General features: G+C 40.3%; 1 protein-coding gene across 1 annotated transcript in view; it reads left to right on the forward strand.

Annotated features, from left to right (window-relative positions):
- The window catches only part of COL19A1 (collagen type XIX alpha 1 chain), a 335594-nt gene that overhangs the window by 271245 nt on the left and 49485 nt on the right, over window positions 1-14864 (forward strand). Inside the window, exons 30-34 of the mRNA XM_075063425.1 lie at window positions 2148-2189; window positions 3658-3711; window positions 4606-4659; window positions 10950-11003; window positions 12204-12257. Of these exons, the coding sequence (XP_074919526.1) occupies window positions 2148-2189; window positions 3658-3711; window positions 4606-4659; window positions 10950-11003; window positions 12204-12257 (258 nt within the window). The remainder of the gene's footprint in view (window positions 1-2147; window positions 2190-3657; window positions 3712-4605; window positions 4660-10949; window positions 11004-12203; window positions 12258-14864) is intronic.

Here is a 14864-nt window from a genome sequence, read left to right on the forward strand (position 1 = left end):
TAAGTGGCGGAAGGTCCCGCCCCCGACAGAGGTGGCGGAAGGTCCCGTCCCCGAAAGACCAACGACGACCGGGGCGGCCGAAGATCTGGCCGCCGAGGTCACTGCCTCCCAAATGTTAGCACCCTAGGCGACCGCCTAGGTCGCCTCATGGGTTGCACTGGCCCTGGGCTCGGCCCGCCAGGCCCCTGGTGGGCCGCATGCCAAAGGTTGCCGATCCCTGTTGTATTCAATTGACTGCCTAGTGATTTTTTTTATTTAGCTCATTACAATATCATTAATATTATGGTTATATGAGCACTTTCATGATAAATGTCTATTTTCAGGAGGTTATGCTTTAGCTTTAATAGTTTGTTCCAGGCTGCAACTTGGCTTACCATGTCTAAGCCCCAGGAGCAGTTCTGTATAAATTTTCAAAGACTGTACTTTGGTTCTTCTTAAATTAGAAGACCATGGGAAAAATTGCATTGCTCTGACACATTTAAAAAGCTATTATATTATTAATGAAATTTTGAAAGTAATTAGACCATAATGTGAACTAATTTTCTTGAGTACTAACAAAAGAATTAAATGGCTAAAATGAACAGACACCTGAAACGAGTTTAGATCCTTTAACATGTTCCCCAAAGCTGAAACTTTACAAGCTTAATTTTGATTTTTAAACAAATGCTGACAGAGGCATCAAAAAGGATAAATAAACCTCTCAGAATTCCTAGAGCAGCTCTTGGGACCTGTTGCTCAGCAAAGTGAAACCCTTTAGTCATTTGTTAACCTAACTTGTGGTCCTAGAATTATAATGTGATTTGGCCTTTCCTAAGTGGTTTAGGCCAAAGCCTGCTACCATATAACCAGATTTTTAAGAAGGCTTAGTTTCAGATAACAGGTGAGATGCAGTGATAACTGCCTAAGTGTAGGAAACTGTTTAAATGCTAAATACCATCTTAGTTTTTATTTAAGACATGACATATATAAAAAGAAAATAAAAAGACATGGCAATCCCAAACGTCAAGCTCCAGTGCTGGGAAAAACCTCATGGTGTCTTTCAGCCAAATCGCTGCTGCTTACAAAAGTGTGAGTTCAGCCTCTTCTCTAACGAACAGCCCTCTCGGTGAGTGTTTAAACTCTGCCATGTAGACTAGTCCTTCTCTAAGAACTTTCCTGGCAGATTTTTCAAGGTTTGTGAAGCCATGCTGAACGTAGTATGTCCTTCTCTACGTTAGCTGTTAAATCATGTTTAGCGGTGGTTCCACTGCACAGGTTGCTGACATCCGTTGTCAGCAAAGGGCAATTTTCCTAATGTACTGAAGACCAAGGTTTGACACTTTTGCTTTCCTGGTGTGGACAGAACCCTTAAAGCTTTACAAATGATAACATTTGAAATTGGTTAAATTGAAGACAAGTACACATCAGGTTTGTCAGTGTATCTAACTGTATATCATAACCAAGGCTGGGTTTTTTTCCCCAACAATCACAGGAGTAATTTAGCTTGTGATTTTTTTCATGATTTACAAAAATATCCCTACATTTTGACATGTGACGATTCATTTTTGGAGCTGAGTGGGTAGAGGTAACAGCAACAGCTCAATCTGTTTCATGGACAACTTTGAGAGATACAAAATTAAACCTAGCACTTGGAAAACTAAGGGAAGACAGGAGGAAAACAGTACTGCTACACGGAAGACCAGATCAAAGAACTATCTGCAAGGGCTTTAATTTTCCAAGGGTGATGATATTTCTCCCTCTTCCTGCAGACATTAAAAAAGACTTAAACATTTTGAAGGGCTAAGTTGGGTTTCAGAAAAGTGCACTCTGATAGCGGATGTTTCAGGTGTTGACTGTTTTCGTAACACAAACACAGTTCTAGCTAGTTCACTACAATAAGGAACAAAGAACTACCTTGGGTAGAAAGCATTGACAACATTTTAAAAATATATTTGAATATTTGACTCTTGCACTTTTCATCATGAACACTCTTTATTTTTCCTTAAAAATATCATGATAAAACAGTCTTAATCATGACTTATTTGCATAACTATGTAAATTTTTTATACCATTAATACATGTGGAAACCATGGACCAAATATTTAAAGATGCGGGATATATACAGTATATTAAATATTTCTTAAGTGTATGCATGTATTTTATTTCAGATTGCACTTCCACTATTGGGTGACATGGGTGCTTCATTGAAGGTAGTATATTGATACAGGAGGAAGTCTTTCCACTAATATGAGTGGGTTGTTCAAAGCAAAATAGGCATTGGCATGTTTTCATAAGTCAGCTTTTCCTAAAACCAAGGTTATGTTTTACTATATACTGTAAATCACCAAAGTTAAGGGTGTAAGACATTTCAGAGACAGTAAAAGACCTGTCATGTCTGCCATTGGAAAAATTTGGATCCTGATCCAGATCCTTCCTTTGAGGCCTGGGTCCACCTCTTGCTTTTCATTAAACTGCTCAATCCTCTCGTTTGTCTAAAAACAAATCTAGTTGTTCTTTGAGTAAGATCCCTATGGACACCCTAGTTTCTTCACTCTAGGTGTTCTTGCATCCCCTGCACTTTTGATCAGAAGGCTGGTCTACATTGGGGGGGGGGTATCGATCTAAGGTACGCAACTTCAGCTACGTGAATAGCATAGCTGAAGTCGAAGTATCTTAGATTGATTTACCTTGGGTCCTCACGGTGCAGGATAGACATCCACGACTTCCCGTGTCGACTCGGCTACCGTCACTCGCTCTGGTGGAGTTCCGGAGTCGACGGGAGTGCATTCGGGGATCGATGTATCGCATCGAGATGAGACGCGATATATTGATCCCTGAAAAATTGATCGCTACCCGCCGATATGGCGGCTAGTCTGGACGTACCCGGAGATTTCTCATAGAAGTGTCTGTTCAGCCCACAGATGCATGTTACTCAGTCATGTGCTGAGTGCTGGTGTTATATAGCCATCACGGCGAACTGCTCTCAGTTCCTTCTCAACTGCCTTAGGCTGAAGTGGCCTTAACAATTGTCCATGTTGTTTTACCTCAATGATGTCCCCTTAGCTCTTTTAGTAGTTAGTTTATTATAATTGTTCTTAGTTGTAGTTAGTACTTTGTAGTAGTTTTAGGTGATGTAATTAAAAAAAAATTTTTTAAAACCTTTTCCAAAAAATAAGTGTTTGTGTGTACATTACCTGTTGTGTCAGGAGGCAATCCTGGTGAGTGACGGACTCTCCCAGTGCTTTGCTTCGGGGAATCTCATATTTCCAAAAGTGCAACTTCTGTCTCTCCTCAAAATCCAAAGCCAAGAAACCAGAGGGATCATGCACCAGTTTCTGTTTCATTCACATTTAATATGTTATCACTAAAATTACGCCACTGGAAGATTTAAAATAATGAAACTCCCAGCATCTCCTGACTTCTTGATTTATGAATGTCTCTGTAGAAAGCTTAGTCGCCACAATTCTATATAGTTCCAACAAAATGTTTGTAGCAACTTCCAGGCTGGTGTTCCTGGATTAATAGGCATTAAAGGAGAAAAGGGAGTAGCAGGCTTTCTAACGGGGATGGTCACAAAGGCAGGAAGGCAAGATTATGGGTGTGACTATATATTCTTACGATCCACTGTTTCTTTTGCTAAAGTTACTTCCCATCATTTTATTTTCCTCTGTTCTCCAGGGTGATACTGGGCCAAGAGGTCCTCCAGGAATCCCTGGTAGGGAGGGGCCAAAGGTAAGTTTATTAAGTAGTGCTTTAGATAACTTTTTTTTTACTCTTTAAAAATGCAGGGCCAAATCCTGTTTGTCTATCTTATATACTTATAAGGCCCTCACTACTGTAGAACCTTATAATCTTTGGTGTATTATTCTCACAACATCCCTATGCTGCAAAGTGCTGTGATTCATTCCCATTTTACCAATGTGGAACTGAGGCACAGAGGACTGAGTGAGTTACCCAAGGCTATGCAGGAAGTCTGTGATGAAACAAGGAATCTCCCAATTCCTAGGGTAGCACCGCAATCATGGGACCATCCTGAGTAGTTACAATATTGTTACTCGTGAATAGTCTCATTGATTTCAGAGGGACATATTCTAAACTTGTATTGAAGTCATTAGGAATTGTGCATTACTGAAGAATTACTAAAGATCACAGGTTTTGACACCTAAATCCCTTAGAGCAAAATCCAATAATAATAATTTAAAAGTATACATTCTGCTTTGAAAAGAGGTCTAACATAGCCTTCTGTGTAGTGTATGCGCAACGTGCCTCAGATGGCACGTGATCAGGGTTCATCACTGAATTTGGTTCACTGGTTGAATCATTAGCTTCCCCAGCCCAGGCTATTTACTGATGGGGAGCACAACATGAACACTGATCAATGCCCTCAGTGAGCTAGTTGTAGTTTATCAAGCTAACTTTGCACTCAGCCTCAGTCTTTTGGGCCAAATTCAAGCACATAAGAAGTAGGCGTAATGTTTATTGACCTTAGTGGGACCTGTGCCAGGGTGGAATTTGGCTTTGTTTTTTTTATGGTCCCTTATTGCTAACCCATAAGCTCCATGTTTAAAATGAAACACACTACAGTACGTAAGTTTTCATAATAGTTCAAAAGTTATGCCTTTATAGGGAAGCAAAGGTGAACGTGGAGTTCCTGGGCTCTCTGGAGAGAAAGGTGATGAGGTAAAATTATTTTAATTTCAATAATCATTATATTACAGTTATTCTTATGTGTACATGAATAGAGGTCCAAATTGAGAATTAAATCCACATATTATCTAATTCTCTAGAATATATTAAGAAGATATATAAGTGTTAGGAAGGCTGATATTAACAGTTTTTGATTCTGAATTTTCCAGATAATTAAGTACTGTTACTCAGTTAAGTAAGGCAGTTTTATTGTTCACATCTCTTAATTTAATTACAAATTATTGTATATTTAAATGCTAATATTGAGAAGATAATACAGGATGGAGCAATAAATGGGTATATGCTGAAAATGTTTGTTCACATTTTATAACAAATTTGCTTTGACTATATTACTGCCCCTTTAATGTTCATTTTCCAAAAGTATTATAATGAACAAATTTAGTGGCAGGATTATTCATGTCAACAGCAAATATTAAGTGAATGTAGGAAAATATTCAGAGAGATTGAATTTTGAATTTGAAAATGTGAATATTTTCTCATGATACTGGATTCCTAGGGTTTTGTAAGCCAGTAAGGGTACAGAGAAATACGATGTTAAATGCCAAATATTTGCAATGAGAGCTCAAGATCAATCTTACGTCAAAAGAATTCACCAAAATTAATCAGCTAATAAATGTGAGTGAATCGTGTGCTCCTTGGAGATAATTTGCCAGATGAAATAGGTAAAATCAATCATCCATTACAGATTATTTGCTGAGCTCTATTAAATACCAAAGCACCTAAACTGAAACATGTTAAATATACTACTCTCTTGTAATTGTTATTGCTTGGATAGGAGAGAAATCATCTGAAAAATTATGGTCACTAATATTTGGAATTTTGAATGTATTGATGAATTTCTTATGCTTTCTGGGGGTTTCATGGTACATAGCTAATGTTATTTATGGAGTGAAAGTGAATTTTCAATAAAAATATAGATTGAAAGTGTTTTTCAAACTGAAATTTGTACTCAACACTATCCATCACTTCAAGAGCGTGATGCGGTAAAGTGTGTGTCAGATTTTCACCAAAACTGTGATGGAATGATGATGATTTTTTACCTTTGATTTAGTCGATATGCTTTCTTTCCTGCACAATTCAAAATAAATCCAGAAAAATGCATATAACAATGACGAACTAAGCAACCAATATAAATGATAAGGGAAAATTCACATGGAACATGGAACATCTTATCTTGAGGGTGGTGTAAAGAATCAGAATGAAAGTGTTCCGCATTTGCCCCTGCTTGCCCTAGATCTCAGCAGATTACCAATATATACCGGTATATACGGTTTCAGAAATTACCATGTTTTTTCTTCTTTTTTGTATTGATACTATTCAGAGAATCTGCAAGGTTGGTGTTTCTTAAATATTCAAGACATCCTGAGATTTAGAAGACATACTTTAAAATAATTACAATAATAAATAAGGCTCTAAAACATTTTATTTAAAAAATAAATGGGACTGTAGTAAAACAGTAGTGTGGCCTTTCTCTATGTGCACATCTCTGTGCAACGCATGCAGCAGCAACTTGACACACAGAGAACCAATTTTAAACAATTCTGACAGTATCTAACTGCCAAAAATTGAGACAGATCTTAGAGGCAATTGAGAAGGTAATAACAAAAAGACCAGGTTATAATTTGCACATAGGCTTTTAAAGAGACTCCAGAGTAAATTTATTCTAAGTAAATTTTTATTGATTCAATAGGGTGCAATGCTCACTCAGTTAATAATGAAGCTATTCTAATGCTCCTTCACTATTTGGTAAATTCTTAGGCACTCCAACAGTGTTGGGTAGCTCCAGTGTTTTAGCGGATGCTTTAGGTTACTTCATTGTAACTGGGTGAATGAATGTTACATCCAGGACACTACATAATGGAGTTGTTAGTCCAGTAATGGATCTGAAGTTCTCATGGTTTTTATGATTTGGTTTGATTACCAGAGCCACAAAATGGAACAATAGTTTTAGGGTCTTCTAAAGTTCATTGAAGCCAGTGGAAATACTCTCATAGACATAAATGAGCTTTTGGAACAGGCCCTTAATGATTATACATTTGGAATTACATACTATTTTATAATTCATGGAACTACAAACCAAAACTCCATTTATTCAGCTGAATGATCCAGTGCCTCCCTGATTTAATTCAATGATAAACTCTCATTTGCGTTAGTGGGAGCAGTATCAGGCCCTCTATTACTCACATATTATGCTTATTCCATAACTCAGAATTCTCTTTTCCCTGATCTTTCCTCCACTTCTTTCATATTTCCCAGGAATATCTGGTCTCCGAGTTTCACTATACTTTGAGAATTACCAGTTAAGACAATTTAGGTTTTGCAAAGGCCTTTTCATCCTTTCCTGATTTCTCCCTTTTCTTCTTTAACTCTTCTACTTCCCTGTAGTAGAGCGCGACCGGGGCTCAACCCTCCTTCAGGGAGGGGAGGGGAGCCACGCCGGCTCACCACGCTCCGGCCTCCCGGTTGGACTGAGCAAACCAGGCCACAGTATATAATTGAGTCCAGGCCCTTGGGCAACACACAGTCTGAGCTCAGGCCCTTCAGTAGGGGCTGAGCAAACAAGGCAACACACAGTCTGAGCTCAGGCCCTTCAGCAGGGGCTGAGCAGGTAAGGCAACCACTGTAGATGGTCTCCTTAGGCAAAGGGATGGGGGAGTCTGCCACCCTTAAAGGGGTGGCAGGGGGAACGCAGGCCCTCCCACTCCCCGGGGCCCTAGCAGCGGTCAACACCGCTGATGGTCAGTGGGGATCCTGACCGAAACACACTGACATGGGTTCAGGCGAGTCTGCAGCCAGACGGAGTCGGCTGCCCCCGGGCCACTTCAACCTCCCCCTCACTGGGTACCTGCCCTTCGCCAGCATCGTCCGGGGGGTCCCAAACCATGGGTTCCTCAGCAGGCTCAGCAGCGTGAGGTCCAGTCCACTCCTCCAGGTACAGGGGTTTGGGCGGACCGGTCCACTCCTCAGGGTACCAGGGTTCGGGCAGTCCGGTCCAGTCCTCAGGGTACCGGGGTTCGGGTGGTCCGGTCCAGTCCTCCACATGCCGAGCGTCAGAGGGCTCCGCCGGCTGCTCTGGGTGCTGGCCCCACGGGAGGTCAGGCCAGTACCCCTCCGGATACCGGGCGTGGGGTAAGCCGGGCCCAGCGGGAGCTCGGGCCTCAGCGTCTGCCTTCTCTGGCAGCCTCCTCCTAACTGAGGGCTGGGGCCGGGTTTTTCTACTTCCTGTCCCGCCCCTTGACTTCCTGGGGGCGGGGACAGGCGGAGGGGGCCTTAGACTTCTGGTCCCACCCCTTGACTTCCGGGGGGCGGGGATAGGCGGCAGGGCCTCCGCCCGGGGCCATAGTTTTCCTGGCCTATTCCCTTCAGGAGCGTGGGGGGGGGGGCCTCGCTACATTCCCCCTGAATTTTCCCTTCTCTGGGCTCCTTTGCTTTCAGATTTTCTGTGAAGTATCAGGGGAAAGATTATGATCTGCTGAAAGTCATTTCTCTATTTGTATATGTATATCATTAATGCATATGAAGTTATGAGAATTGTATGATTGCCACTAAGACATGCTATAAGTTGGGGAATCAGCCAGATATTAGCTTCCCAGAGGCAACAGGAAGGAAAGTAACCAACACCCAGGTGGAGCGTCAAACAGCCCATCAACAGCCATTGTCCAGCAAGGGAGCTACAATACAGTGACTCACCTGCTTGAGGTCATACCAGGGGAATTGCTAAACCTTCCTTAGAGACTCAGTAATGCCCACTAGACATGCCTGGGCTTGTGTGTTCCCCAAGCAAATGGGACTTAGGGTATAAAACAGAACACAGAAGGCTCATGCTTCGTCTTTCTCCTGCCCCCACCTATGCTGCAAGAAACCAAGACACTCAGAAGAAGACTGAAGACTCCAACAGAGGAGGTTTAAGGTCCAGGTTTAAGGGATAAACCTGTATATTAAGGATGCAGTATCCAGTGGCTTGAGAATTTAGACTACATGCTTGTTTTATTTTTTTTTTTGGTAACTAACTCTGACTTTTTGCCTATCACTTACAATCACTTAAAATCTATCCTTTGTAGTCAATAAATGTGTTTAACTGTTTATCTTTACCAGTGAGTTTGTATGAAGTGTGTGGCAAAACTGCTCAGGTTTGCAAAGGCTGGTGTATATCCACTTTCCACCAATGAAGTGGTGAGCCAATTCATAAATTTGCACTGCCCATCTTGAGCAGTGGGAGACAGTATATTCTTGAGGTACAAGGCTAGGAGCTGGAGGGATCTGGCTGGTGCCTTTCCCTGTGTGATTCATGAGTGGCTCTGAGAGCATTCATGCAATCTAGCTGGCTGGGGGGTTCCACATGCAGTTGAGCTGAGTGATAACAGCACCCAGAGGAGTTTGCTGCTGGTCACTAGCAAGGCATTGTGAGAGACCGCACAGGCTGGAGAGTTAAGGGAGCACAGCGGTCCCACAGTCCCAGGCTGCACCCCAGGGATCCCATCACAGAGGTTTTGTGTGCACACTGAGAAAGCAACTTATGATAACTGAAAGCCGCAGTCAGTTCTGGGATGCCCTACAAAGAGCAGCAGCACCACTGACAGTGAGCGCAAAAACCACTATTTTCCCTCACTCCAAGTACATTTTTATAAAAGAAAAAACACTTTGGGGAGTTACAGAGAAGTCTTTTTTTGCTGTTGTCATAAACAGATAGTTAAGGGTTAATGCCTCTTTTACCTGTAAAGGGTTAAGAAGTTCACCTAGCCTAACTGACACCTGACCAGAGGAACCAGTGGGGCAACAAGATATTTCAAAAGGAAGGAGGAAACTTTCCTTTGTTTAGTCAGTTTTCAGTTTTCAGCTGGAGTGAAAAAGATCAAGGAACCAGCCTCTTATCAGAGTAGTAAGTTTTAGAAAGAAATAAATAGGTTTATATTTATTTCTTTGTAACCTGTCTTGTGCAATTAGAGGAAGAATCAAATTGGATATTTGGGTATTTTCATTGGTGTAATTAAGTTTTTGCCCAGGAGAACATCCTCTGTGTTTTGAATCTATTGTCTGTGAGAATAGCTGGTATGCTAATCTCTCCCAGAGGGTTTTCTTTTACCTTTCTTTTATTTAATTAAAAGCCTTTTTTTAAAAAAATAACCTGATTGATTTGTCCTTGTTTTTAGACCCAACGGGGTTGGATCTGGATCCACCAGGAGTTGGTGGGAGAAAGGAGGAGGGATGGCTAATTTCTCCTTGTTTTATGATCCAAGGGGTTTGGATCTGTGTTCACCAGGAAACTGATGAAGTCTCTCAAGGCTACCCAGGGAAGGGAGTGCTTGGGGGTGGTGGCAGCCAGACCAGATCTAAGCTGTTAATTGAGCTTAGAGCTTCTCATGCATGTCCCCCACATCTGTACCCTAAAGTTCAGAGTGGGAAAGGAACCTTGACAGTTGTTCTTTTGGAAACTGAGACCTCCAATCCTATGTTGAGAACTTTTAGGATCTCAATGTAGAAATGATCCTGATAATGGGCTACGTATCTTTGTTCAGATATATTACATCTGCATAGTGGTTAAGTGTCTTTCTCTTCCATCACATGCTCATCACCAGATGTTGCACTAGTACTCTGAATATTAACTGATACAGTCATTCCAGGTCTTTTTAGTATTGATATGAGGCATGGATTATAAATTCAAACAAAGAGATTTAGCTATTCACCTTTGAGATGAAACCTTATTAAAACTATTAAATATATTCTACACGCATGCCAAATGCTAGTGAATTTTCAGGCCATAAAATAGAATTACAAGCAGTAGCTGGAGGAAAAATGTGCAGTAGTTCTTTAAGTACTATGACAAAAAATCCATACTTTTTTATTTACATAAAACCAGAATAATTGGGATATTAGGCACAAAGCAATATGCTGCTTAGATAATATCATGTAACACTGAAAAGTGTGAACAGATGCCTTTCTGAACAGGAAGAATGTTTATAATGATAGGAGAAGAAAAAATTATTTCTGTACTTTGCTCAGGCATCATGCTCTTATCTACAGAGCTAAAGAGGAAAAGATATAAAGGACAGAAGTTACCAACAGTAGTGAAGGGGAAGAGTGTAATTTATCACTCAAACAAGAGGTTATCTATTATATGCTACTTCAGAACAGTATATGTTTGTTTAGCTAAAAAATAATTTGTATATAAACTGTAACAGTGATGGGTATGATGAATATAATGGATTTCAAGATTAAACCTGTGTTATGGAGAAAAATATTCATAAATGTTTTTAATTCCTCAGGGTCTTCAAGGTATTCCAGGACTCCGTGGTCTAACAGGACCTAGTGGACCTTCTGTAAGTGTTTGATATAATCTATGATCTAATCTATTCCTTTGGAGGTTACAATAACTGTCTAATGAACCTGTTGTAATCAATATCAAGATGTAATGAAAAGGAGACTAGGTTGAGCCAAATGTTAAAGATGCTAATAAATCCAATAATCCAATACTAATTGAAAATTAAAGATGTTATTTTGGGAGTAATGCTTTAGTTTACAGAAAGATGAGATAATTTAATATGAGTTTGTGACTCCAGAGATTTAACTTTCACTTAAATAATAGCTTCATTTTGGTTCTTTATATTTCTAGCCTGTTCTTTTCTCTGGTGCTAATAAAGAGCCAGAGACTGCCTTCAGTTGACTTCTGGGGAGTTGAATGAATGTCATTGTAAGAGTAACAGAAGTTGGCCCAAGTAGTTTTGTAGAAACAAGTTTATGTTGTGAGTTTAAATTCCTGAAAATGTTGCCATTGTCAGAACCATTATTGTGTATATAATTTATAATATGTTTCTTGGTGATTATCATCGGGAAATCTATACATAAAATTGATTTGAATGATATAATAACTTTTAGATAATTATGCATCTGAACCCAGATTATTGGTATAATGTTAGTGATAAATTCTAATAATAATATTATTTACACTCTGAAAACACTGAATCCTGAAAGTTAGTAATTATAAAGTGTGCCTTTAAATTGGCCACTAATATAGAAAGCCAGCAAGCCACATTTGTAAAGCAATGATAGAAAATGTTATACCTTTTCCATACCCTTAGGAAATACTATTACATTTTACTTTCTATTTAAAAGATGCAGATCACATTGTTTATTGTGCTTATTTTTAATTTCCTGACTGCTTGCAGTACTTAAGTTAAGTTTTCTTTCAAAAACTATAACACATTTAGCAAAGCGTAATGGGTAATTATGTAAATTGCCATTTAAGCAGTAAGGCGAAATTCTTAGCAGTATCAAAAGGTGCCAATTAAGGTCACTACATTTAGTCTGCCAAGGTGAAAATGCAACCACAAACACGAGTTTTACCCTTCATAGGGCTTATCAGTTGTATGCAGCTGTTGTATCAGCCAGAAGAAATATAAGCCTAGAAGAGAGACTTAATTAAGTTGAAATGACCTTCAAAAAGTATGAGTTTTAATAACTTAATTGCAATGCAGAATGCCTTGTTGTTCACTAATATGAACCAATCCTATGTGTTTCAGGGAACAGTAGGAAGACCTGGACATCCCGGTCCAGCTGGGGCAAAAGGTGAAAAGGTATTGAACATTATTCTTTATTTCAGTTCCAGTGAAGGTCTATGAAGAATTCCCTAGTTCCTTTCCTCACTTATGATTTTCTTGACATGCCAGAAACAGAGCATGACTACCCAGGGAGTCAAAAGGCTGTATGGCACAGGAATTGAACAGACAATATTGCTACCTATATTTGACCCAAGTGGTTAGCCAAAATTTGTGGTCCTACAAGGTTGTTTCTGTTAAGAGGAGAAATTGATGTTGGAGCCAGGTATTTCTATGATGCAATCCTGTTTGTCTATGAAGATATACACAGCCTCTTTCAGCCAGCTCTCCAGTCTCCTTAGTTTTATGCTCCCCTTTTCATGTCTGTTTCTAATGTTTCTTGCTGCTTCCCTCTGTTACACATGCACACACTGCTCCAGTCCAATCAGTCTTCCACCCCTGATAAGAGCACAATGGAACCCTTCTTGAGCCACATGTCTAACTCCTACCTGAGCCTGGCATGTGGCTTTTTTTTAAGTGTAGGTCCATATTGTTTCAGAGCTCAGTGTTTATATTTATTCTGAATGATGGATTTGAAAATTTCCTCTAACAAAACGATAACAGCAGCAAAGATAGGTACTCACCTTCCTCCTCCTAGTCACTTAAAACAAAATTAAATAGAAGAAACTTCCTTGTTAACTCAGTACATAGATCTACTCATAAAAAGTCTAGTAAAGCAAAGTTCCAATAATAACTAACTCAGACGCAGAACACACATTTTCTGTTCTTGGATTTCTGGTTGAGTCTAGCTGGCGAGGTTCCAAGCTCTTTGGAGGACAGGATCATAATTCAAAATGATCTTGATAAATTAGAGAGAAAGTCTGAAATCAATAAGACAAAATTCAGTAAAAACAAGTGCAAACTTCTGCACTTGGGAAAGAAATATCAAATGCACAAATACAAAATAACTTGCTATTGCAGGACAGAATCTGAGGGTTATACAAGATCACAAACTGAATACGAACCAACAATGTCACAGTGTTGTAAAAAAGGCAGATGTCATTCTGGGATATATTCACAGCAGTGTCATACCTAAGACATGGGAGGTAATTGTTTCATTCTACTTGGAACTGGTTAGAGATCAGCTGAAATAGTGTCCCATTTGGAACACATAATCTAAGAAAGATGTGGCTAAATTGGATACAGTCCAGAAGAGAGCAACAAAAAATGATGATAGGTTAAGATGATAAGAAAACCTGACCATGAGGAAAGGTTAAAATAATTGGTCATGTTTAGTCTACAGAAGAGAAGTCTGATGGGGGGGACATAAGTCTTCAAATATGTGAAAGGTTGTTATAAAGAAGACAGTAATCTACTGTGTCCACAGAGGGTAGAACAGTTAATTGGCTTGGTTTGCAGCAAGGGAGATTTAGATTATTATATATTAGGAAAAAGTTTCTAACTATAAGGACAGTTAAACACTGGAATCAGTTACCAAGGAAGGTTTTGGTATCCACATCATTCCAGGTCTTCAGAACAGGTTAGACAGACACCTGAGTGTCCAAAGATTTAATAACTATGGTAAATGCACTATATAGATCATCCAAAACAGTGATTCAAGCATGTTTGAGCAACAAGCCCCTTTGAAGCAATAATCAGACTGCATCACGGTTGACCCTCAGTCTGCTACTGTGTATCATATTGATGGACTACATCAGCAGAAAGATCTTAATGGGAAAAAGGTCACAAGTTGCTGTATGCAGACAAAATAGCAATATGGAAGTTCTCAAAAGAAGACCTTGGGGAAATAATAAATCAGTGATTTGACCAGCTAAGCATGCCTGGGATGAAAATCAACATGAGTAAGATTGAGGTCATGTAGGTCAGTAGAGGTGCCACGGGAAACTGGATATAGAGATTAATGGAATACAGCTACACCAGACTGAACAGTTTAAGAACCTTAGTTGCTGGGTTACAGAAGACAGTGAGATAGTATATCAGATACAATTCAAACTAGAGAATGCTGGAAGAGTAAGGAATAACATAGCAGGTTTTGTGTGACAAGCATATACCATTTACAGAACACCGGTGCATCCAGCAATGTTGTATGGCACAGAAGCGTGGTCACTAAAGAAATGGTAGCTTCAATACTACAGGTTTTTGAGATGAGATACCTTCAAGGTACACCTTTACCTCACTATAACGCAACCCGATATAACACGGGTTCACATATAGCACAATAGCAGTGGGGCTTCGGCAGCACTTTAAAGGGTCCAGGTCTCTGGCTGCTGTGTGGAGCCCAGGGTCCTTTAAATCACCACTGGAGCCCTGCCGCTGCTACCCCAGGGCTGCAGCAGTGGGGCTCAGGCAGCGCTTTAAAGGGCCCAGACTCCCCACAGCGGCCGGAGCCGGACCTCTTTAAATCACTGCCAGAGCCCTGCTGCTGCTACCCCGGGGCTGTGGCAGCAGGGCTCGCCAGCGATTTAAAAGGTCCAGGGCTCCGGCTGCTGCAAAGAGCCCCGGGCTCTTTAAATCACTGCTGCAGCCCTGCCACCGCTACCCTGATATAATGGTGTTTCACATATAATGCGGTAGGGATTTTTGGCTCCCCACGACCGCATTATATCGGGGCAGAGGTGTATATAG

The sequence above is a fragment of the Chelonoidis abingdonii genome, chromosome 3, assembly GCF_003597395.2.
Source record: "Chelonoidis abingdonii isolate Lonesome George chromosome 3, CheloAbing_2.0, whole genome shotgun sequence".
Taxonomy (NCBI): domain Eukaryota; kingdom Metazoa; phylum Chordata; order Testudines; family Testudinidae; genus Chelonoidis; species Chelonoidis abingdonii.